Source organism: Macaca nemestrina, chromosome 2 (genome assembly GCF_043159975.1).
Source record: "Macaca nemestrina isolate mMacNem1 chromosome 2, mMacNem.hap1, whole genome shotgun sequence".
NCBI lineage: Eukaryota > Metazoa > Chordata > Mammalia > Primates > Cercopithecidae > Macaca > Macaca nemestrina.
Window position 1 is genome coordinate 101,417,969 of NC_092126.1, and position 26,456 is coordinate 101,444,424.

The following is a 26,456-nucleotide window of genomic DNA, read 5'->3' on the forward strand; positions in this document are numbered from 1 at the left end:
AAAAATATATTTAGAAAGAAAGAGAAAGTGAGCACCCAAATGATAAAGCAGATAAGGGGAAAAAAGGTTAATAATAAATGAATTGGGGTAAAGGGTATACTTATGTTCTTGTATTGTTATTCTAGCACCTTTTTTGTTAAGTTTGAAATTATTTACACAAGTTTTTTTTCTTGTAGTCTGGATGAATTCAGTATTTACAAAGTTGTTTTTTTTTTTTAAAAAAAAAACCTTTTGGGTTGGCCACTTACTTGGTATGCTACATTAGCTATTACCTGAACTTTGATTACTCCTTAATGAAATGGTGATAAAAGTGTAAAAAAAACCATCAGTTGATCTTTGACATATTCTGACTAAGTCCATTGTTGGCAGAATTTACCATAAATTGTTATTTGTTTAGAGGTAAGTTTTTTGGTAAACCACAGTGCCTGTATCCAGAATTACTGCTGACTTGTATTATTTTACCAAATAAACAGCTTAAATTTTCATATGGCGGATTATAATTGGTCATTTCCTAATAAATGTGGTTTACATCAGATATTTGAGACCTCACCTCAAGTATCGTTTTATTTCCACTGCCTTTATTTTTGCTAGTGGTCCATGCTTTATTTTTGGACCACCCATGTTTCTTTACATACCAGATTCCTGAATATCCGACACCAAGAGTAAGGGTAGTAGACTCTTGACATGCAGCTTTCAGATCAATTTTGGCTCAAGAGTTTTCTCCATTAAAGCCTGTAAACAGAATAACTCTTTGAGAATGTATTAGATAATTAGCTTAAAAGTTTAGGTTTGGTCTGGGATCTTATATACATAATATGTTCACCATTAGTAGAAAGATTTTACTTTGGAGAATGTGACAGTCCCATTATGTATGCTTATAAAGCTTACAATTTTAAAATACAGAATTTTAAAATTCATAAGTACATTGATGTATTTGTTACAGGCTACCTGGGCAAAAAATACAATACTATCATGACAGTTATTTTTTCCAGAAAACTTTCAGTAGACGTGCTGGTGAGTTAATATATGGATCAGAATTAAATGGAGTTGACTTGCATTTAACATCACTTGCAGTTTGGGACTGACTACAAGTAACCTGAGTTGTGAGTTAACAACCATCCTTTTTGTATTTCTTTTAGTCTCCCCGAGTGAAAGAATCAATATCAAATTCTGAGGTAAGTAATTGTGATTATTGAATCCTTGTTAAAGTATATGTGCTTTTGTTTTGGTTTCAATTTTAAGCACTTTTTTTTGTGCATATGTGTGCTTAAATGGGAATGCAACTTTATACCAATCAAATTTTAAAAGTTAGCCTAAGGGCTCAGAATGTTCTTCCTTGCTTTCTTGATTTTGTGAATTTTTTATTTTTATTTTTGACTTGGGCTACTTGAAATGAAAAATTATTTATTTATTTTTTTGAGACAGGGTCTCACTCTGTCACCCATGCTAGAGTGCAGTGGCGCGATCACGGCTCACTTTCAGCCTTGACCTCCTGGGGCTCAAGTGATCCTCCCACCTCAGCCTCCTGGATAGCTGGAACCACAGGCACACACCACCATGCCTGTTTTTTGTAGAGATGGGGTCTCACCATGTTGCCCAGGCTGGTCTCAAGCTCCTGGGCTCAGGCAATCTCCCTGCCTTGGCCTCCCAAAGTGCTGGAATTACAGGCATGTGCCACTGTGCCCTGCTAAAAAGTAGTGTTTTTTTGCATTAATTTGTTTGTGAATTTGTCATATGCCACCTGTCCTTTTTGAATTTTTTTCTTTCAGCCGCTTCTCTTGTGAAATAAATTCTATTTTCTGTGGTTACTGCGTCAGTATGATAGGAAATCCTGTTAAGCAGATTCTTATTGGGCTGGTTTCCCTGTTCTCATTACCGGAGGAAAACAATCATTTCTATGATCTATTCTGTCATACAGTTTTACTTCTGGCGGCATCTTCATTCTGAGCTCAGTATTTGGTTTAAACACATCTCTTGCTCTTAAACCAATTCTATTTTTTCCTCTTTGCTAAAAAGTAAACTTTTTTTTCATTTATTTTGTATATAAAGTACATTTCTGTATGTGATTATGTACATTTGTTTACATAGAACTGTATTAAGAGTAAAAACAAATTACTTCTTTCACATATTAACAGGCCGATATCTGTCAACTTATATTAGAACTGTTGTTCACTTATATGTGTGGCTCCTCTTCTTGGTAAGGGAATTGCGTTTTCCTGTCCCTTGAAATTACATATGGCCATGTCAGTTACTCTGGCCAGTGACATGTTAGCAGAAGTAAGAACCACTCATGATTCCCTTTGTCTCCTTACTCCTGCTACTATGACCTGTATTCCTGAGTGAGGATGATACCGAGCTTGTTAGCCCCTGCTGGCGAGAGATAGACTTGAAGTGTGTCCAAGAAACAACTTTTGTTGTTTTAATCCACTGACACTTCAGGATTATTTGTTACTTCTAACTTAACCTATGTTGACTAATACTTGATTTCTCAGAAATTGAATGAGAGGCTATTTTACAGATTATCTAGTTTTTATTTTTAGTCTTCTCCTTGTTCCTTTGCCTAAGTATCTCCACATGAACTCTTGCATACTCATATTCTCATGCTCATTACTTTGTTTTTACATTTGTGATAAAATTCACATAACGTAAAATTTACCATCCTAATCATTTTCAAGTATATAGTCCAGTGGTATTAAATATATTCACACTGTAGTACAACCATCACCACCATCCATCTTCAGAACTATTTTATCTTCCCAAACTAAAACTCTGTGGCTGTTAAACAGTAACTGCATTCTCCCCAGTCGCTGGCAACCACCATTCTATTTTCTGTCTATGAATTTGCCTACTCTAGGTACCTCATATAAGTGGAATTATACAGTATTTGTCATTTTGTGACCAGTCTGTTTCACTTAGCATAATGTTCTGAAGTTCATCAGTGTTGTAGCATATGTCAGAATGTCTTTACTTTTTAAGGGTCGATAATATTCCATTGTGTGTGTGTGTGTGTGTGTGTGTGTGTGTACACGTACCACATTTTACTCATCTGTTAGTGGACACTTGGTTTGCTTCTGCCTTTTAGCTGTGGTCCATCATGCCATTGTCAACATAGGTGTACAAGTGTCTCTTTGAGACCCTGCTTTCAATTCTTTGGGGTGTATACCTAGAAGTGGAATTGCTGGGTATATGGTACTTCTATTTGTAATTATTTGAAGGACCATCATACTGTTTTCCATAGAGGCTGCACCATTTTACGTGCTCATCAACAAGGGTTCCAATTCCTGTGCATTCTCTCATTACTTTTAAAAATATATCCTTTCCATCTTTACTACAGATAAATGTAAGTACATACAATTTGGAAGCTAAATAGTCTTTTGAAATAGCATTAATAATTAACATTTTCAAAAGTACTCTTAAAGGCCTACTTTTCTATAAAAATCTAGAACCAATGAGTAACTTACGACTTCTTATGTATGAAGTTAAATGAACACAAAATTTTATTCCTTGTCTCCTTGATTTTGCTTATATAATATCACCTATTCGACCTCTATTACTACTCTTGGAATTTTTTTCTCTTTCAACTTTACATTTTGGCTATTGCATCGTTTTTCCCCCAACTAACTGCATAATTTTGAATATGTTTAACTTGTTTTTATACTCAGAGTCAGTCATTTCCCCCCAAACTACATAATTAAAATTTATGAACTATTTCAGACATATAGAATGACATATATAAAATATATTTTTTTAGTTTTAAAGCATCACATTCACTTTTAAAATGCATTTCAGATATGTTAAGGAATTATTGGTTGATTGTCTTTGTAAGAAATACAAAGTCCCCATGCATGGAAAAATATAGCTTCTATAATTTTGTATTACATATTTAAATCTGTATTTTGGAGGTGCTGTTTTGCTGGGCAAAGGAATGGAATAGATTTTGTTAAAAATACATATAATGCAAAGTGAAAGACGACAGATAAAAAAGACTATATATTATCCGATTCCATTTTATGAAGTACCCAGAAGAGCAAATTTATAGAAATTAGGCCGGGCGCGGTGGCTCACGCCTGTAATCCCAGCACTTTGGGAGGCCGAGGCGGGCGGATCACAAGGTCAGGAGATCGAGACCACGGTGAAACCCCATCTCTACTAAAAATACAAAAAATTAGCCGGGCGCGGTGGCGGGCGCCTGTAGTCCCAGCTACTCAGGAGGCTGAGGCAGGAGAATGGCGTAAACCCAGGAGGCGGAGCTTGCAGTGAGCCGAGATCGTGCCACTGCACTCCAGCCTGGGCGACAGAGCGAGACTCCGTCTCAAAAAACAAAACAAAACAAAACAAAAAAAAAGAAATTAGATCATTTGTTGCCTATAGCCGGGTGTGGAAACAGTAACTAACTGTAGACACGAGAGGGCTTTTTGGGGGTGATGGAAGTGTTCTAAAATGATTGTGGTGATGGTTGCACAATTCTATGTATTGTACAAAAATCGCTAAATTGTATAGTTACAGTGGATAAATGTAGAGGAATATAAATTATACCTCACAGAGTTGTTAAAAGTTTAAAAGCCTAAAAATATTTGACTTCCATTTGGAATAGATGTATTCGGAGTAGACACAAAACCTGTACACTACCCAGAAACTACTTTGAAAATATCACCCTGAAAGGCTGCACTTGCTGTCAGCAGACCTGCCTACCTTTCCACACAACTTAAGAAGCACTGTATGTGTGTTTTTGTTATAGCTTTTTCCAACAACTGATCCTGTGGGTACTTTGCTCCAAGTTCCAGAACAGATCTCTGCTCATCTACCTCAGCCAGCTGGGCAGATGCCTACACAGCCAACTCAAGTCTCTCTCCCACCCACCGCAGAGCCAGCAAAAACAGCACAGGTGAAGCCGGGGATATGCTTTCATGGTCATTCCTTTGGGTAGATGAAAAGAGCAGATACTAATATGGAACACAACGTAATGTAATCAGGTTAATGTCTTGGTAGATTTTGAAACAAGTTAGAAATTCTGTCTTCACATTTTTAAGCATGTACAGGTAAGAGAATTTTACAAGGATCACATGCAGGTTTTTACGCAACAGAATAAGTTAATGATGGAAATATTTCAAACATCAAAAATTTTGGGCTAATTTCTTGTCAGCTTTGTATTAGATAATTATTACATTTAACTTCAGAATGCAGTTCATGAAGTTCAACAGAGACTAGGAGAATCAATGGCTGTACTATTTTTGTTGTTCACTCAGGCTTATACTTTTTATTAATACTCTGTTATCTATGGTTTTTCTCTATTACTCTTTTTAAGTTATTTGTCAATTTTGTGAGGGTTGGTTTGTTAAGTCTGGGTGTTACAATCTGTAAACTCATTTATCCAGGTGCACACAAACTTTATCAAATCATACTTCATTAAGAGCAGCCAAGTGAATGAAGGCCCTGCAGTGGGCTACTACATGCTGTGTAACTCCTACTCTCCCTTCAATAAACCTCAGACACTGCATACAACATGTGGTCCCTATGGTACATGGTTAAAGTAAGACTTTCAGCATCCATTCATTTATTAAATATTATAAGTACCATTTTCTTGTCTAAAGTTTTAGATGAAAAGAAACAGAAATTAACAGTCTTTTTTTTTCTTTTGCACCCCAGTAGATCATCTTGTGTTCTGCCTTTGGAGATCACTGTTTTGAGCATTTCCAATTAGTCATGGCACTTACTTCGTTTAACTTTTTCATCCCTCAAGCTTTCCATCTCTGTCCTGCATATGGGAAAAGATACAGTTGTCTTAGGAAAACTGATGGAAAAATTAGATTCATTTTATAAACAACTTAAATTGAATTCATGTCCTCCCATAAGCAAGCGATAGCTGTACAATTTTCAGAGAGGATTAGTTTAGCCGTAAAAAGATGGAACCTATGTATGGGTTGGATGGATTCCTGAAGGGCTGCTGGTTCAGGCTCTACCTTTTGTATTGCCATATGGTGCACTGGCAGATTTTTTAAAAATGAGAAACGTAGCTTCATGTTTTTCAGTCTTGTAGAGGGGAACAGGGGTCTCAGAAATATAAAATGTAAATGTGGCTATATGTGAAATTTCATCTGGGCTTGAGAATTGTCTTTCTCATTGTGTTGGACTTAAACTGACATTCAGCTTTTGTTGCTGCCTTGGAGTGCATGTCCTCCTCCAGCAGGGAATGCCCTGGAGATTAGTACAACCTTAGCTGGAGATGAAGAAAATTGCTGCCAAGTACATGATTCCTCTGCCAATGACCATTAGTCACCTCCCCACTTAATGTTTCAGGCAATGACTGTATACCTTTCAATGCTTTTTAGGCTTTGTCTTCAGGATCAGGTTCACAAGAAACCAAGATCCCAATTAGTCTAGTACTAAGATTAAGGTAAGTAGACATTTTTTGTTTTGTTTTGTTTTGTTTTCTGAATACTCTGCATGTGCTGTAATAGTCTGTGCCTGAGAGTAACTGGATAGGATTGTATGTTCTCCAGCATGAAGCTCTGTTTGCTTCACGGTGTATTATTTTCCTCAGAAATAATAGCAACAGTGTGAGGACCTGGATGTCAACGGTGTTGTGACTAACTGATGCACATGTTCTCTTAGTTGTTTCTATGCTAATTGATGATGAGTTTGTGTATTTGCAGTGTAGCTAGTTTGGGTTAGGAAGTGTAGCCTGTAATTGAGGAACAGTTTTTAGGGGAGCAGCACTAACTGGCTTATCTGAAGATCAGTCTTATAATTGTGACCAGGTAAGCACCATGGACTCTGAGATCAACTAACCCAAGAGGGGAGGACTTTTTGATTGTGATAGGTCAAATAAAGGCCTTGTTTTTAGAAGATTAAAAGGAAACTTCTAAATGTTTTTGTAGTCTGTTTCTGTTTTGCAGCCAGTACCCTAAATTGGTGGTTCTTGGTGGGAACATATACAGAGGTCCTGACAGATTGTTTAACAGGAAGTACCGTAGGTAGCAATCTGTTCATTTTAACTCCCTGCCCCCCGCCCCCACCTCCCCCACCGCTACCACTGCTGGATTCAAATTTCAGAGCTTTCTTGTCAGAATAACTATGGCTGTTGTATTGCTCTAGTTAGGTCTCTTTCTACTCATAAATGCCTTTGAGAAAAAATTAGTATTAAAGTATCACTTGAGGCAACTCAGGTCCTTTAAAACTAACATTTTTTTAAAAAGAGTTCCACTGCATTACCATTAACTCATTCCCCTTGCACGTATGAATTCCTAGTCATCTTTCGGTAAGGTCATAATTGGAGATAGAGGCAGCAAGAGCAATTTAAGAGAATGTGGTAAGGAGAATCTCATTGCTCCCTGCTACTAGGAGCAATGCATTTATGCCATAAATGTGAAAAGCAGATTTGGTTACCTTTCCTTTACAGAAGCCTACTCAGTATACCTGGTCTCATCTCAAAAATTCTGAATTACTAGGATGTCTTGACAACCTCATGCTGTTTTAATTCTACATAAAGAATAACACTTTAAGAAAATTATTGTGAAATGTATTAAGCACAGACTATGTATAGCACTCTTTGGTACTGTGGAAAGATGGATACTGAGAAAAGAGAAAATTAAATAACTCCCTTAATAATCAAGTCTAGGTTGGAAGTTGATTTGAACTATGTACTTACACAGCTAAAAGCAAATTTCAGGTAGTGTATACATGCAGAAGTATAAGTTTGTATGTACCTGTGTAGAGAGAACGCAATGCAAGGGAAAATCATTTGGGGCAGGTTATATTTGAGATGGGTAGTTCTATTTTAAGCACAATTTCAGTAACATCCTCAAGTATATTATTCTTCAAATAGAAGTAAACCCTCTCCATTGTTTATATAAAATAGATTTGAGTCCTAAGTGAGCAGGCATATCTGCCCTTAGATATAATGCTCTCATTTCTCTGTCTTTAAACTTTATAACCTCCAGGGATCCTGCTTTATCTCAGTACGTGGTGTGGTCATCACTGTAATTGTACCTCACCAGTCATGTTTGAATTTCTGGAGTCATGTATTAACTCTGCTATCAGTATGGACCCAATTCCTTTCCCTATCCTCTCTGCCTACCCAAATCCTGCTTATCTGTTAAGTCCTATATAAAAACTACTTCTAAAATTTTTCCTTATTATCCCCATCTCTCATATATTGTTTGAATTCCTATGGAATTTGAGGGAGTATCGTGTATTTCATTTTATGAGTCTGCCAAGACTGATCACCAGTGGTAGGCAATGAATTGTGGGCATGTAGGAATGCGGATAAGGATGAAAAAGGCATCCTGTATAATTTTAATCACACCTCCCTGTGCTCATACAATTTTCCTCTTAGTTTTATATGTTCTTAGTGGGAATAAGGATGGGAGTGGGCATATAAGAATCTACTCAAAGGCATGAAATTTTTATATTGATCAGTAAGGGACATAGATTCAAAGGGTTGTAGGTCAACTAGATGGTCATTCTAAATTGGTTTTGCTCTGAGTTCTGCAGTGTGAACATATCTGAATACATCGTATGATCTATGGGAACAAAATAGTCTTTCTTGAGGCACAGCTTTCTTAATACATGTTGGCAGAATCTCTTTGCATAAATTTAGAAATTCTTATTTTATGCCTTCTGCTTTCTTTCATAGGAATTCCAAAAAAGAACTAAATGATATTCGATTTGAATTTACTCCTGGGAGAGGTGAGGCATCAAACGGATTGAAAACAAAATAGCTTCTAATTTGTGATTCAGTGAAATGTGTTGTGAAGTTTCTGTCCTTTGTGAAGTTTTGCTTTTAAAGGATAATAAAAAATTTTCCCGGTTTTGGGGAGCATATAAGTGAGATAAAAATGCAGTTCGTAGACTACTAAACACATTTAGAAAACCTTGTATAATAACACAAACAGTAATAAATATATAATAGCTCTTTACAGCTTAGTATAGGCCAGGCATTGTCTTAAGCGTTATCTTATTAAATTCTCACAGCAGCCTACTAAGGAAAAATTATTATCCCCATATTATCGATGATGAAATCAAGACTTAGAGAGAGGCAAAGTAACTTGTTCAAGGTCACACAGCTGGAAAGAGGTAGAGCTGGAATTCAAACCAGATCTGTCAGAATCCAGAGTTCTTGCTTTATACATGGTTGTCCTCCATGATGGTAAAGAAACAAGGTCTGCAGTCTCCTCTCTCCTCAGACAGAAGCTGAGGCTTGTCATGTACTGTTTCTGGCTGTCGAACTTCACCTTGAACAAGGCATGTTTTGTTTCTTGCCTTTATTACTCAGGATTCTAATTTGGGGAGTAGCCAGCAAGTGTCTGTTCTGTGTATCATGCTTATTCTTCTTGCCGTCTCACTATTATCAGCAACTAACCACTAAAGAGAAAAGATGCAGGTGTACAGAGGTGTTACCAGTTTTACTTTTTAAAAACCAGGCAACATCACATTTTCAGGAATTAATTCAAATTGCTGGTTGCCTGTGTGAATGTGTGGACACTCTCCGCAGCAGTCCTCCTGTTCCCTCTGAGGTGCTCATTTTCAAGCCCTTGGGAACCAGTACTACTGAGTCGGTTGAAGATGAGGTTAATTGGGGATACTCTATCCTCATCTTTTTACTTTCTAGTTATACCCATTGCTCAGATTGTACCACCGGGGATAACTAGATAAGAAGAAAAGCCCACCAGAATAAAAAAGTAAATGAATTTAGTAAAAAACTTGGAGTATGATTCCCAAAGAGAAGAGAAAAATTTTTTGAGACAAAAATGGTTGCCTCAGTTTTTGAGAATAAATCATTCTGGTTTTTTAGCCCTAGAGATGCTCAGTATTCAACATTATGTCTCAGAGCTCTGAGAGCTCAGTCCAGGATTGTACTTGAAAATAGGAATTTCCTCTGCAACATCAGTGTCAGGTGCTTTTCTGACTGGGCCGGAACCCATCTACATTACACCATTTAGAAAGTTATCTTTACATTGAGCTGTATAAACCAGATATTTGCCACCTGGTTTATACAGATTCTGCCCTCTAGCTAGATCTGTGAGAATTCCTCACTTCAGATAATCCCAGTGGTAGGAACAGTCTTTGGGAGGAAGACCCTGCCTGCCTTCTTGGTTCTGTGGATTTAGCAGCCAACTTGGGCCTAGCATGGCACACTGACACCCACACGAGCTGTGAGCGTTAACAGTGTCAAGCATGCACAAAAAAACAGAGCACTGTCTTCTTTGTCCTTGCAGATACAGCGGAGGGTGTCTCTCAGGAACTCATTTCTGCTGGCCTGGTCGACGGAAGGGATTTAGTAATAGGTAACTCCATTGCGTTCTGCCCATGTGCTCCTGTGTCTCTGTATACTTAGTACATAGAAAAGCAGGTTTTTAATTTCACTGAGTAGGTCTGATGGTTCTTGGCTTTGCTGAAATTATAGGTAATGGGATAGTTCCTTAAACACACACAAAATTTCACCTCTGAGTTTGTTTGTGACCTCCAATGATAGTAAGTGAAAGCACACCCAAGGTCTTTAGGAGACTAATAGAAATTATGGCAAAAGTAACAAGTTAAAGTAAGCTTGGTCATATCTGATCTGTTTTGGATACCTAATTTTTGTGGCCCAGGTTGAACAAAAGTCATTAGAGATTTAGTCCTAGAAAAGCAGGAAGGAAGAGAGAAGGCCCAATGAGGCCACAGGTCCTTGTTACTGAAGGAAAAGACCATGTCCTTAGGCACAGTTTTCCATGAAAGACCAGATAGTAAATAGTTTAGGCCTTGCGGGCCATGTACAGTGTCTGTCGCTTTTAAACCACTCTTAGCTTGCCGGAGAACAAAAACAGACCACAGGCTGGTTTGTTGACTTCTGGCCTTGGGGTTTCTGATCCATAAATCAGGAAATCATACCTCTTTTACCTGCATGTCTTTCCTACCTTAATACAACATTTTAAAGAAAGTTAATTTGACAGTGGCTCAAGGTGTACTACTTAGAAATCAGTTTAAAAGACACTTTCATTTGGGGAGTGATTATTTGATCTGTCTGCTTCCATTTTGATTGTACAGAGCATATTCTTAACTACCATTTAAGCTTTTAAAATACGGTTGAAAGTGGATTTATGTAACTTCTCATTCATTACCTTCTCTGTTTGTATGATTACAGTGGCAGCTAATTTGCAGAAAATTGTGGAAGAACCTCAGTCAAATCGATCTGTCACTTTCAAACTGGTACTCATCCCTTCTTCCTTATGAAAACATCTTGCCTTTTACACACTGGCAGCTTCTCCAGACCAGCTTCTATGTGCCCTGAGTGATGAGGATATTAAAATGTGGTGGATTGTGTTCATTTAGCCTCCCCAGTGCCCTGGGCTGATGTTTCCCTTTGAGTGGCCACTCTTCCTCTGTCCATGCCAGGAAACCTCTGACCCCAGCCCCTTGGCTATTCATAAGAGAAACTATTAGCCAGTCTGACTCTAGCTGTTTACCCAGCCCCCTTCTTTTCTGGAATAAATACCTTCGTCAGTCTCCTATTTGTATCCTAGGGACCTGTTGCCCACTGCCTACCTTCCCACTATCCCATGTCAGTTTTATTTGCTACCTGCAAGTTTGTTTATAATAATCACAGTTTCTCATTTTGTTTGGTTCTTAGGCATCTGGTGTCGAAGGCTCGGATATTCCTGATGATGGTAAACTGATAGGATTTGCCCAGCTCAGCATCAGCTAAACCACAACCCTGGAAGAGGCGGCCTAAGGAGATTCCACACATGCGTATCTCTGTTGCTTCTATTGGCCTAAACCCACTACTGCCAAAGAACCCAGCAACAAACCTCCCGGCTAGGAGCTTTAGAAGTCTTTATGTTCTTCCTGCCATCATTCCTCCTTTTCCCACAGGAAAAGAAAAGTTGGATCACTAGTGGCCAGCATCCCCAGAGTTCCGTTAGTAAACTTACTTCATATATCCCCTGTCTTCCTCCATCTGAGAAGTGGCCCATGTGCTTCAACACCCAGGAGGGAGATCTGTCAGCTCATTCTTGCCTTACTCCAATGATGGCCCAGGTGGAAAAGTAGCAGCTGTATCGGGCTTCCTCATCCCGCCTGTTCCCCCACACCTGCCAGGATATGGACATCTTGGGATATCTCTTTACCACTGAAGTAGAATTGATTGTTCAGCTGGAGCCCAGAGAATTTAATTTAGTGTTTTTTCTTTGTACCTGATGTGAATTCTAGCAACCTTTGTTAGGAAAAAGCACAGCCTCAGATGGAGGCAGCCTAAACTGTGTTCTTGTTTTGTTCATGGTGTTTCTAAGCGTTTTGCTGAAGCTGCCCTCAGGCACCCCCTTCTTCATTGCTCTCTCCAGAAAGGGTTGCTAGCCTTAACTTCAGCTGGTGCAAAACATCTGACTGTAGCCGAACTTCAGCCATCGGATCCTTCAAAGTGGAACTTTGGATTGTTTTTACAGACAACATCGAGTAATGGCTTGTAAATGTGAATTTTTGCAAGAGGTGGTTTTTGAACAGGAAAATCATAATTCATATCATTGGAGAAGTATTTATTTTCAAATATTAAATTGAAGAAAAACTCAATCCTCCCATGAAAATCAGTTTGCCTGGCCTCCAAGTCATGAGGAAATGGGTATGCAAGGCTGAGATTTCTACAGCAATAAAGGAGACACACACTGGGCCGGAGAGGCCTGCCTTCTGCCTGCTCTCCTGCACTGACCCTTTGGAGGGGGTCTCTGTGTGCTGAAGCTAACTCAAGATGGAAAGTGAAACCACATGTGCCGTGACCTTTAGGTTTTATGAGTAGACAGTGTTCATTTGATTTTCTACAGAAATAATATAAATTATTCTTTAGGTTTAAAAAGAGCACTCATAATGCAATATGTGAATAATCAGTGAGGTTGATTTTTCTTTTTTCCTACCGTTTCATAGTCTTTGTCTAACTGCTAGTAACCCTGCCGAGTTTTATATATGAGTGGGATACTCAATCTGGCCTTAAAAAGATACACAAAGATGGGCTGTGGGTCCCTGAAAAGGGGGAGAGTTGCCCTTTACAGAATCACTCGAGCCCTTTCCAGAAGTGTTGGTCTGATGAACAAGGTTGTTTTACCTTATTTTCTCTTGGAACATATCTGAAAGCCTTCCCCACAAATAACTTGTCACACCTTTTGTTTCATTCTGAGCCTTTAGTTTTAGTCATGGGCTTTCTTCACCTGCCCTAGGTGCAAAGGCATGTTGGGAAAGAGATGGATGTTGGGGAGGAAGAGGGGATGAATTTCAGATGGGAGTTGGGAGGAGAGTAGGTGAGAAAATCAGACACCAAAGTTCAATGTCCCAGCAGTCTTGGTAAAAGGAGGGAGCCTGCTGAGCCAGAAGGGAGAAAAGAAGATTGACCAGCTTGCTAGAAAAATATTTAGCTTTTCTTTTTCTTTTTTTGTTGGGGGGATGGAGAGGAAAAAGGACGGGGAGGTGGGAATGAGGTATAGAAAAGAGATAGCATCCTCTTTGGCACAAGACTAGTGGCTTACCTTAGAGTCTTTCTGTTTGTTTGTTTCAAACAAACCCATCATAATCTACTTATTTATGAATCCAAGGGGTGGTAGTATCACTCTGTTCTAGCATTCTGTGTGGAGATGGTCTGGTGCCCAGCTGGGAGTGAGCAGCAGCCTATCTCCTGTTCACTTTCTCTAGCCCATCATTACCTGTGAACTGCAGTGGGGCAGTCATGGCAAATAGAATTGGGCTGGGGTTTCTCCTTCTTTTCAGTTCATTGTTTGCCCTGCTAGGAATTAGAAGACAGACACCATGTCCCAGGACAGTGTTATTTCTTCTGCATGATGTGTGGTAGACTCCCTTTGCTGGCTTGTGCAGTGATACTGAGAAAATACATGAACAGAAACTGCCCAGGTGGAACAGCACGTAACCTAGTGAGTGACTGTACTCCTTTCTAGGAATGCTGGTTCAGAGTGCACTTCTGTCACTAGGTCCCAGGATCCCCTTGTCCCTGGAGTAGGGACTAACTATAGCACAAAGTAATATGTGCCAATGCTATTTGTGAAATGTTTGGTCTTTCTAAATGACTAATGGATTTGTTTGGGTTTTTGCTTAAGTTTTGAACCAAATCCTAGAGCCAGCTGATAATATTTAATAATCTGGAGGATAGAATAATGATGTACCAATAAGTGGAGATTCCTCCTTATGATGTATGCTAGGTTATGGAAGATGTAAAATATTCAACTTTTTCCTCCTTTTTTTGGACTTTGTATTTTACTGCATGTTTTCTTCATTTTTAATCAATAAAGAGTAAATTGTCCGTAGTGGTGTATGGATGCTTTATTTTAGTGGCCGTTGGCAGAGAGCTGTGGGTTGTGGGTCAGGGAATCACCACCAACTTTAATTTTTCATGTGAATAGAAGCCAAAGTACATATAAACTATAAAGTGTATCTGTTGATCTACAAATTACCTAGAACCGTTAAAGCCATTATATAGTTGGGGAAACTGCAACCCTAAAAGGGAGGGATGAGGTCAGCCCAAGGAATTAGGGTGGGATATGGAACTCCTTTTCTTATCTTTTGATCTTTTTTAAAATCTTTGATTTTGCTCGTGCTGTTGGGCAAGGAAGGATGTCAGATTCAAACCCTTGGGAGTCTCTTTTGAAAGTTCAGAACAGGGCTGAACTTACCTCTTCTTGGCTTTGATATTGCAATGGTGAAGTTACATATAAGACTCTAGGCTCCAGGCCGGGCGCGGTGGCTCAAGCCTGTAATCCCAGCACTTTGGGAGGCCGAGACGGGTGGATCACGAGGTCAGGAGATCGAGACCATCCTGGCTAACACGGTGAAACCCCATCTCTACTAAAAAAAATACAAAAAACTAGCCGGGCGAGGTGGCGGGCGCCTGTAGTCCCAGCTACTCGGGAGGCTGAGGCAGGAGAATGGCGTAAACCCGGAAGGCGGAGCTTGCAGTGAGCTGAGATCCGGCCACTGCACTCCAGCCTGGGCGACAGAGCGAGACTCCGTCTCAAAAAAAAAAAAAAACCAAGATTCTAGGCTCCTTTGTATTCCTGTTATCCTCCCAACTGCAGGAGGAATCTTCCCTCATCATCCATCCTTCCCAACGGCAGTGGCTTTTGATCCATGATAACACTGCTTGTGGGTCCTGGTATTTCAGAGCTCAGGGCTGTGGAGCCTTGGAGTTGACAGTACTGTTTGGCCTGCAGCTAGTGGAGTTTGCTTTCAATATAAGGAAGTTATAAAAGTGGAATCAAACTATCATGGGGATAGGAAGGAGGTACTGGTTACTCGTAAGTGACCATGGTATATCTGGAGGGAAGGGAAAGGGTCAAGGGCAAATTGAGCCTTCACTTGCCCATTTCTGACAAAATCAGGTCATATCACTAGGCTTGGTTCCTTGGCTTTATTTGTTTGGCAACAATACTCAGTGCATCCATTCAGGGATTCCTCCTTTGAATCAGGTTATCTACCCCAAGGTTTTTCGTTTTGTTTTGTTTTGTTTTTTTCTTTAATGGACTTTAATTTTTAGAGCAGTTTTAGTTTCACAATAAAATTGAGTAGAAGATACAAAGAGTTCCCACACACCTCCTGACTCCACCCACAAACAGCCTCTACTACATCCCCCACTAGAGTGGTACATTTGATACAACTGATGAATGTACATTGACACACCATTATCACCCAAAGTCCATAGTTTACATTAGGGTTCACTCTTGGTGGTGTACATTCTATGGGTTTTGACAAATACGTGATGACATATATCCACCATTACAGTATCACACATAATAGTTTCACTGCTCTAAACTTCTGTGCTACCTGTTCCTCCCTCCCCCACTAGCCTGTGAGAACCACTGATCTTTTTACTGTCTATTGCCTTTTCCAAAGTATCATATAGTTAGAATCAAACAGTATGTACCCTTTTCAGATTTTCCTCTTTTACTTAGTAATATGCATTTCAGTCTCCTCAATGATTTTTCATAGCTTGATAGCACATTTCTTTTTAACAGAATAATATTCCATAGTCTGTACCTCAGTTCATTCACCCACTGAAGGACACCTTGATTGTTGTCAAATTTTGGCAATTATGAATAAAGCTTAGTAAACATCTGAGGGCAGATATTTGTGTAGACAGTTGAAAACAGCAACAGCTTTTTTGGATAAACTCCAAGGAGTGCGATTACTGGATCGTGGGTAAGGCTATGTTTTGTAAGAAACTACCAAACCTTGTGGCTGTACCATTTTGTATTCCCACCAGCAGTGGATGAGAGTTCCTGTTACTCCACATCTTTAACAGCATTTGCTATTACTGGTATTTTGGATTTGGCCATTCTAATAGGTGTGTAGTGATACCTCTTTTTAATTTGCAACTTCCTAATGACATTTGCATCTTTTCATATGCTTATTTGCTATCTGTGTATCTTTGGTGAGGTGTGTGTTCAGGTCTTTAGCCTTCCCCACTTCCCCCCTAATTTTAACTTTTTGTTTTGAAATAATCTCAGACTACAGAAAAATTTACAAAAACAATACAAAGAATTCCCCTATACCCATCTCCCAACTTCCCCAAATGTTAACATCTTACATAACCACTTACAATGATCAAAATCAGGAAATTAACATTGATGTATTATTGGCTAGTCTACAGATGTTATGCAAAAGTTGTCAATTGCCCCACTACTACTCTTTCTGGTCCCACGATTCAATTCAGGATCACACATTGTATTTAATTGTTATAATTCCTTAGACTTTTTCAATCTGGGATAGCTCCTGGTCTTTGTTCTCATGGCCTTCACATTTGAAAAATGATGGCTAGTTGTTTTGCAGAATGACTCAATTTGGATTTATCTGAAAATGATGGCTAGTTGTTTTGCAGAATGACTCAATTTGGATTTATCTGATGTTGTCTCATGATTGAATTCAGGCTATGCGTTTAGAGAAAGAAAACCACTGAATTGATGTCAGGCTCTTTGCAATTCATCATCAGGAAGCACACCATGTAAACATCTCATGAGTGGTCATGTTAACTGATCACTTGGTTAAGGTGTGTTTCCTGGATTTCTCCACTGTAAAGTTACTATTTTTCCTCTTATAATTAATTAATGTTTTGTGAGGAGGTAGTTTGAGATTGTATAAATCTTGTTACTCATAACTTTGCTCAAAAACGTTAGCATTCTTTGATGATTCTTATGTAGCTCAATTATAACTGTGATATTTGCTAAATAATTTTTTTCTTTTTTGTTTTAAATTAACTGTCCCAGATTCTGACTAAATGAAGATTTTCTGCTTCCATCACTTATTCTACATTTATGAATTGGAATTCTACTGTAAGGAAGAGCTCTCCCTTTTCCCTCACTATGTGTGAGTTCAATTATTTACTTATGTGTGCATGACTTGCCAACAGAATATATTATACTTGTTAATTTTTGCTGAACTGATAGGGGAGAAATTATATCCTGGTGTTGGTTTCTCTATATGTGAGGTTGGAAGGTCAAAGAGCCATTTATAGTTAATAGACTTGCTCATTTTAAAATCAAGTTATTTTTCTTACTGAGTTTTAACAGTTCTTTGTATAGTTTTGTTAACAGTCTTTTATGAGATATGCCTTTTGCAAATATTTTCTCCCAGTCTGTGTCTTATCTTCTTGTTCTCTTAACAGTGTCTTTCACAGAGCAGATGCATTTAACTGTAATAAAGTCCACCTTACCAATTATTTCTTTCATGGAGCATGTCTTTGGTGGTGTAACTAAAAGGTCATTACTATGCCCGAGGTCATCAAGGTTTTCTCCTGTTGTCTTCTAAGGATTTTATAGTTTTGCATTTTCTGTTTGGGTCTGTGATTCATTTTGAGTTAATTTTTGTGAAGGGTGTAAGATTGTAGGGTCATTTTTTTTGCATGTGGGTGTCCACTGTAATAATGGACTCATCTGTTTCTCCTTCCACTTCTATCAGTTTTTGCCTGACATGTTTTGATGCTCTGTTTTTAGGTACATACACATTAAGGATTGTTACATCTTCTTGGAAAATTGACTCCATTAAGTAATGTCCCTCTTTATCCCTGGTAACTTTACTTGGTCTGAGCGACTCCTACTATCTTTTGATTAGTGTTGCATGGTATATTTTTCTCCATTTCTTTACTTTTAATCTATATGTGTCTATGTTTAAAGGGGGTTTCTTGTTGAAAACATACAGTTGAGTCTTGGGTTTTTTTGATCCACACTGACTACCTCTGCCTTTTTGTTGATGTTTTTAATACCGATGGCATGTAAAGTGATCAGCTATTGATACAGTTGGACTAACACTTGTTGTAGTTTTCTATTTGTTGCCCTTGTTCCTCAAACTTATTTTTGTCTTCTACTCTTTTTCTGCCTTTTGTAGTTTTAATTGAGAATTTTATATGATTTTATTTTCTCCCCTTTCTTAGCATACCAATTATACTTCTTTTTTTATCTTTGTTTAGTAGTTGACTAGAGTTTGCAATGTATATTTCTAACTAATTTAAGTCTCTTTTCAAATAACAGTATACTATTTCACAGGTAGTACCAATACAAAATAATCCTGTTTCCTCCCTCTCATCCTTTATATTATTGCTGTCATTCATTTCAGTTACACATAAGCATATATATTATATATGTGTGTGTATATATATACACACAAGCAAAGATAATCTAATTTGCTGCTCTTATTTTGAAGAAAATGTTATCTTTTAGGTCAATTATGTTTAAGTAAAATAAACTTTTTTTTTTTTTTTACCTTCACTTATTTCTTCTCTGATACTCTTCATTTCTATATGTACTTCCGAGTTTCTGACCTATGTAATTTTCCTACTCTCTGAAGATCTTCTTTTAACATTTCTTGCAAGGCAGGTCTACTTGTAACAAATTCCCCCAGTTTTTGTTTGCCTGAGAAAGTCTCTATTTCTCTACCATTTTGCGGGGATAGTTACGCAGGATACAGGATTCTAAGTTGGTGGGGCTTTTTTCTCTGAGCACTTTAAATATTTCACTCCACTTTCTTCTTGCTTATGTGGTTTCTGAGGAGAAGCTGATGTAATTCTTTTTTTTTTTTTTTTTTTTTTTGAGACAGAGTCTTACTCTGTTGCCCGGCTGGAGTGCAGTGGCATGCTCCTGGCTCACTGCAACCTCTGCCTCCCAGGTTCAAGCAGTTCTGCCTCATCCTCCCGAGTAGCTGGGACTACAGGCACGTGCCACCATGCCCGGCTAATTTTTTGTATGTTTAGTAGAGATGGGGTTTTACTATGTTAGTCAGGATGGTCTCGATCTCCTGACCTCGTGATCCGCCCACCTCAGCCTCCCAAAGATGTAATTCTTATCTAACTCCTCTACAGGTAAGGTGTGTTTTTTCCCTTTGACTTTTTCAGGAGTTTTCTTTATCTTTTATTTTCTGTAGTTTGAAAATGAGGTGCCTAGGTGTAGTTTTTTGGCATTTGTTCTACTTGGTGTTCTCTGAGCTTCCTGGGTCTGTGGTTTGGCGACCAACATTAATTTGGGGAAATCCTCAATCATTATTATTTCAAATATTTCATTTGTTCCTTTTTCTTTCTTCTCCTAGAATTCCCATTGCACATGTTATACCTTTCGTAGTTTTTCTTTAGTTCTTGGTTATTCTCTGTTTTTCACCTTTCAGTTTTTGTTCTCGTTGCTTTTCAGTTTTGGCAGTTTTTATGCGATATCCTCAAGCTCAGAGATTCTCTCCTCAGGCATGTCCGGTCTACCAATAGGCCCATCAAAGGCATTCTTCATTTCTGTTGCAGTGTTTTTGATCCCTAGCATTTCTATTTGGTTCTTTCTTAGAATGTCCATCTCTCTGCTTACATTGCCCATCTGTTCTTGTATGCTGTCTACTTTCCATTAGAGCCCTTAGCATCTTTGGGGTGTGTGTGTGTGTGTGTGTGTGTATGTTTTGTCCATAGTTCCTGGCCCATAACTCCCATAAACCCTTGTTACAGTAAACACAATCTCTCTTTCTTACCTTCTCCAGTCTCCTTTTCTCTGCCCAAGGCAGGACTCTAATCTGATTGTGGGTCATAAAAGGCCCTCATTCCAGAAGGGGGACCTACCCTATATCCTGGAGGAAGGAATGCTACACAGAGTGGCCAAAAAGAATCTGAACAGACAGAGCTTGCTGGGTTTAGATCATACCCTTTTTGTATAATCACATTTTGACATGGTTGTCCATGCTTCTGTTCATATCATGCCTATTGAATGAAGTCTCCACAAAAAAGCCCAAGAGGACAGGACCGGGGGCTTCTAGGGAGCTGAACACATGGAGGGTGACAGGGAAGGTGAACGATAATTCATCCATGTGCAGGAAGCTAGGTGCAGTAGCACACACTTGTAATCCCAGTGACCTCAGGAAGCAGAGGTGGGAGGATCGTTGGAGCCCAGGAGTATGAAGCTGCAATGAACTATGATTGTGCCCTGCACTCCAGCCTGGGCAACACAGCAAGACCCTGTCTTAAAAAAAAATCCACATGCTGGGGGGGTGGTGCACCCCAATTCCACAGGGACAGAAGTTCCTGTGCTTGGGACTCTTTCAGACCCTACCCTATGTATCTCTTCATCTAGTTGTTTATTTCTATCCTTTTAAATATTGTTTATAATAAATTGGTAAACATAAGCATTTTCTTGAGTTCTGTGAGCTGCTTTAGCAAATTAACCCAAAGAGGTGTCAGGGGAACCCCACCTTAAGTGGGTCTGTCAGAAGTTCCAGAGGCCCAGACTTGTGACTGGTGTCTGAAAGTGGGAACACCAGTCTTGGAGACCTAGCCCTCAACCTGTGGGGTCTGATGCTATCTGCAAGTAGATAGTGTTGGAATTGAGTTGGAAGAAACCCAGCTGGTGTTGGCTACAGAATTGATTGCTTCCTAGCTGGTGGGGAGAAATTCCCACATATTTGGAGGTCACAGAAGCCTTCGTTTTTAATTATTTTGTTGGTGTGAGAGCAGAGGAAAAATTGAGTTTTTCCTAAGAGCATGTCAATCATAGTTGCTTTAAATTCCCAGTCTGGTAATTCCAACGTGAATAACTCTTCTTAGATCTGTCAAAGAAGTGAAGTCACAGGGCAAAACACTGCTCCAAAACACTGCTAGATTTAAGTCTGGTTCTGATCTCTGCTCTGTCTCTTCAAACGGTGTTTTTGCCTTTTAGTATGCCTGGTAATCTGTTGTTGAAAGCTAGACATGATGTGTACTGGGTAAAGGGAATTCCAGTAAATAGGCCTTTAATGATGTGGTAAATTGTGGGGAGAGGGAAAGCAGTCTATGGTCCTGTGGTTAGGTCTCGGTCTTTTAGTGAGCCTGTGTCTCTGCACTGCGAACGTTACAAGTGCTTCTCAGTCTCCTACCCTCTCTTTAAATTGCAAATTTGAAAAAGACTTAAGACATCATCTAGTCCATCCCTGCAGGGGATCTTTGAGGAATAATACTTCCCTCTCCCTCCACCCCACACACGGACACCTCCCTCTGCTCCCTGGACATGGTTGCCAGTGATCTTCCTGATACTTCCCATATGGAGAGTGTACAAAAAATTAGCTGGGCATGGTGGCGGGGACCTGCAATCCCAGCTACTCGGGAGGCTGAGGCAGGAGAATCGCTTGAACCCGGTGGGCGGAGATTGCAGTGAGACGAGATTGCGCCATTGTACTCCAGTCTGAGCGACAGTGCCAGACTCTGTCTCAAAAAAACAAAACAAAACAGAACACTCTGGCTTATTTCAAATGGTTACTTGCCTCTCCCTGCTGGAAGCATAAGAGAATTGTTCTCTGATATTCACTGTGTGAACCCAATAGAGCTCTTGGAAGTAAAAGCCACAGAAATATGGAGGCCTTTCTCTGGAGTTCTTAACTCTCAAAGTAATCTACATTGCGTCTCCAGCAATTTGTCAGTTACAGTTCAGGTTTTCTTATCCTGGTACTGGTTCCTGCAGAGGTTTCTTGTGGATTTCTGGTCCAGTAAATTGTAATTCTTTTTTTTTTTGAGACGAAGTCTCAGTCTGTTGCCCAGGCTGGAGTGCAGTGTTGCGATCTTGGCTCACAGCAACCTCTGCCTCCCAGGTTCAAGCAAGTCTTGAACCTCAGCCTCCTGAGTAGCTGGGATTACAGGTATGCATCACCACGCCCAGCTAATTTTTGTATTTTTAGTAGAGACAGGGTTTCCCCATGTTGGCCAGGCTGATCTCGAGCTCCTGACCTCAAGTGATCTTACCCGCTCAGCCTCACAAAGTCCTGGGATTGCAGGTATGAGCCACTGCGCCTGGCCTAAATTGTAATTCTCTGTATTCACCTGTGTGTCTCTAACTTTTGGGGCAGTCTTTTGCCTTGTGACTTCACTTCACTGACAGATCTAAGAAGAGTTATTCATTTTTCAGTTTGTTCAACATTTTACTTGTTAAAAAGGAGTGGCAACTTCTAAGCTCCTTATGTGCCAGACCAGAAACCAGAAGTCTTACCACAACTTTTTATTTAATAGAATCATTAAATTGCAAATTTGGAAAAGATTTGAGACATCATCTAGTCCATCCCTGTAGGGGATCTTTGAGGAATACTTCCCTCTCCCTCTACCCCACACACGGACACCTGCCTCTGCTCCCTGGACATGGTTGCCAGTGATCTTCCTGATACTTCCCATATGGAGAGTGTATTCATTCCACTTAAAACTGCTCGGCTGGTTAGAAAACTCTTGTTACACCCCTCTTTGGTCTTAGCTGTGGCCTTGAATGAAGGCAGGTACAAAGAGGAAAATGAGGAAGACAGCTTCAAAGAGGATACCTGGTCATGGGCCTTGAAGCATTACAGAGAGCGTCTGGCAGTCTTTACAGGATATGGTGGGGAGGAAGGGAGGACAAAGTTAAGGGGAGGAAGAAGTAAAGCAAAACATTAGGATTTGGGGAACGTAGAGGTAACGTGAGACCAGTGACATTCAGTGCCTCAGTTCCAAGGTTTGGGGATCATAGTTCAGCTGGAGACTGACTCTAGGGAGGTCTTTGATCAGGCCTCACTCTTGTCAGGAGTCTGCTAATCATTCTTTCTTTCTCTGCTTTAGAACTGTACACCAAGAAGTGGAAGAATCTTTAGAGACCATCCTTTACTCAGATGGGGCAATTGAGGGCCAGAGCCAGGAAGGAACAGATTCTCAGGGTGAATCACTGGCAGGGCTCCCGTTTCCTACCTCCTAGCTCTAGCTTCCTTGGTTGCTTGGAGCCAAACAAAGCAAAAATTCCTTTTCTGACTGGAGTGAGGAGATGATGAGGGCAGAGGACAAGGCTTGTCTCCACCTCAGTTCTTTCCCATAAGGGGAATACCAGACTAGGCAGTGGCGACTGGTAGCAACTGTTTATTCAATAGAGACAATGCTGAGAATAAGAACACTCAAGGAAGCTAAGTGAAGGAAAAAAGAGCTGGGGACAGTGGTGATCCTGGCGGGAGAGCTTGGGGTGGGGCAAAGAGCAAAGCATGCTCCCTGAGCAGCATGTCAGGCCTTGCTTCTGCCCTCCACTGTCTGCCCTGTCTTGACCTGTACTGCAGGCTGACTGATTAACAGGCTACCAGCAGCTGTGCCAGTCAGGTGGCCAGGGCTGCCCTGCATAACATTGCTTCCTTGCATTCCCTTCAGTGGTGTTCCTCTGCTTATCCCTTAAAATAGTTCAAAATTCAGAACATGAAAATGCTTTCTTATGCATACACAAGCAGACATGTATATGTGTATGCACCTCGTGTGTGTGTGGGCTGTGGTGGAGACATACTTTGTCCTGTGTTCATTGTCACTGAGATTGCTCAGGGAGGCTGGGCTACTTGCATTTGTTTTCCTCTTTAGAGTTGTGTTAATGGTTTCCTTCTTCATTAAAGCAGAGCTCAAAATGCAACTCTGTCATTGCTCTGTATTCTTGGTTTGTCTTTGGTGTTGAAAAGGCAGTGCACTTGTGCTTTTGGTGGGGCTCCTGGTCTGCATGCTGCCTCCTAGGATTGGCAGGTATTGCATATCACCACATACCAGACACCCACAGGAGAGAAAAATCATCAGGATCAAGAGGCCAGAGTGGGCTGCTGGCAAAGTTTATCCGCAGGCTAGGTGCTTGCTGCTCTCCTGCTTATCCATGCTGCCCAGTGCGGGCTGTCCCTAGAAGGGAATTCTGTGTCCGAGTGCTGCAACTACTGTCAGCGTTTTACTGTAGTGGTTTTACCTCTGCCTATTGATTGACCCATCTACCTGTTTCATTTGAGTTGAGTGTGAATTGTTTAGGATGTTGCAATTAGAGGTGGTGTGGGCTGGAGTGGACTATTTATTTTTCTATTTTTTTAAATTTTAATTTAAGTTCTGGGATACGTGTGTTGAACGTGCAGGCTTGTTACATAGGTATACATGTGCCATGGTGGTTTGTTGCACCCATCAACCCATCATCTAGGTTTTAAGCCCTACATGCATTAGATATTTGTCCTAATGCTCTCCCTCCCCTTGTCCCCCACCCCCCGACAGGCCCCAGTGTGTGATGTTCCCCTCCCTGTGTCCATGTGTTCTCATTGTTCAACTCCCACTTATGAGTGAGAACATGTGGTGTTTGGTTTTCTGTTCCTGTGTTAATTTGCTGAGGATAACGGTTTCCAGCTTCATCCATGTGGACTATTTTTTCATCATACTCTACCCTTCCCAGGTCACACCTAGGGGGCTGAGGAGTGACAGGTGGAGCAGGGCAAGGCTGGATTAAACATTAATGCAGCTGTCACCACTGCCCAGAGGAGCAAGTTCCCAGAGCCAAGCTGCAGAACTACCCTAGTATCCCCAGGCTGAGGAGGTGGTGAGTGGCAGACATGGCTCAATTTGTCCAGGTCCTGGCTGAAATAGGTGACTTTGGTCGCTTCCAGATACAACTGTTGATACTGCTGTGTGTTCTCAACTTCCTGTCTCCCTTCTACTTTTTTGCCCATGTCTTCATGGTCCTAGATGAGCCCCACCACTGTGCAGTGGCCTGGGTGAAGAACCACACTTTCAACCTGAGTGCTGCTGAACAGCTGGCACTGAGCGTGCCCCTGGACACTGCAGGCCACCCAGAGCCCTGCCTCATGTTCCGGCCACCCGCTGCCAATGCCAGCCTGCAGGATATCCTCAGCCACCACTTCAATGAGACGCAGCCTTGTGATATGGGCTGGGAATATCCTGAGAACAGGCTCCCATCCCTAAAGAATGAGGTAGGCTTTTCCTTTTGCTGGTCTCTCCACCAGTTGTGGGTCTGTTGGGTCTTGTGCCTGACTCTTTACCCTCAGTCACTGGCTCTGTATCTGCCCCATGCCCATATGGTCAACCATGGGCACATATGTTTTTCATTTTGTCAATCTCATTTTCCTCTTTGTCCTCTGCCTATTGACCCATTTGCCTGTCATATTCTCTGTCCAGTCTGTCTGCCCATCTGCCCATTTTTGCCCATCCTTTTGTTGTCCCTCTCTTTCCTTGTCTCTCTGGCTATCTACCCAGTTAGTGTCCTCTCCTGTTTTCCCGTCTTTGTGCCTTTCTCTCTACCCAGTGTTCTCATCTGTCTGTCCAGTTCTCTTTGTCTTTCAGTCTGTCCCTGCATGTCTGCCTACGTTCCTGTTTTCCTAACTCTCTAATGCCATCACTTTCCCTGTCCATTTCACTGCCTTCCTGCTTGCTGGGCTTCACACCGTTCAGTTTTTCTCTCTAGATCTCTGCCAGCCTGCCTTTGGGACGCTGGAGAACATCCAGGACTCTAGGACTTGTCCTGTGGATAACTAAGCATTCATTCTTGCTAACTTCCTTCTTTTAGGAGAGATGCAGGCAGAAAACTTCCCACCCTAGCCACCTCTGAGCAGGAGGGGCCCTCTGAAAGCATCCAGTCCCACTCTGTTGCTTCCCAGATGGTGGGGCTGAGGCACAGAATGAGGAGATGGCTTAGCCAGGGCAATGCAGTGAATTGATCATGGAGCTGGGGCTCTCATGCCAGACACCTGCTGTCTAGATTCCCACAGGAGTAGGAGGCAGCACAGAGAGTCCAGAAACCTGAGGGGCATGGGTGCTTGAGGGGATCTATATAATTCTCATCTTCTTTATGGTGGAAAAACTGGGATTAAACATTCACTTCTCCCCCACCCCATGGCTGAAAAAGTATTTATTTTTAGAGGTTTTCAGAGACCAATGTGTTAACCAAAGTTTAACTTTCACTTTTTAATATGTGACCATAAAGCTGCTCCCAGAAGCCTGATAGCCTGCGGATATGTCCTGCCTGTCCTTCTCCCGACTCTCCCCCACTCCACCCCACTCCACCCCACAGGGAGCTCTAGGGAGCCTATGCATGCTCCCGGGCTCTGGGACTGGTCCGCCTAGCCCCTTCTGACGCTTACTGTCCTCTCCATCATCTCCCCAGCATCATATCCATGGCCAGTCCCAGCCTTCACCAGCCCTAACGTGTTGTGGTATGCCTATATGTGTTAAACTGTCTGCCCACCTGGCCAAATAT

The 26,456-nt window shown here is 40.7% G+C and overlaps 2 protein-coding genes across 2 annotated transcripts in view; both read left to right on the top strand.

Moving 5' to 3' along the window:
- Positions 1–14,275, top strand: part of LOC105480198 (oxidative stress responsive kinase 1) — a 93,823-nt gene extending 79,548 nt beyond the window's left edge. The window contains exons 12-18 of the mRNA XM_011738749.3: positions 1,140–1,175; positions 4,739–4,885; positions 6,330–6,394; positions 8,636–8,688; positions 10,218–10,286; positions 11,126–11,190; positions 11,612–14,275. Of these exons, the coding sequence (XP_011737051.1) occupies positions 1,140–1,175; positions 4,739–4,885; positions 6,330–6,394; positions 8,636–8,688; positions 10,218–10,286; positions 11,126–11,190; positions 11,612–11,686 (510 nt within the window). The 3' untranslated portion in view covers positions 11,687–14,275. The remainder of the gene's footprint in view (positions 1–1,139; positions 1,176–4,738; positions 4,886–6,329; positions 6,395–8,635; positions 8,689–10,217; positions 10,287–11,125; positions 11,191–11,611) is intronic.
- A 148-nt stretch (positions 14,276–14,423) lies between these two features.
- LOC105480200 (solute carrier family 22 member 13) overlaps positions 14,424–26,456 on the top strand; it is a 29,397-nt gene continuing 17,364 nt past the window's right edge. Inside the window, exon 1 of the mRNA XM_011738753.2 lies at positions 14,424–25,173. Within this exon, the coding sequence (XP_011737055.2) occupies positions 24,796–25,173 (378 nt within the window). The 5' untranslated portion in view covers positions 14,424–24,795. The remainder of the gene's footprint in view (positions 25,174–26,456) is intronic.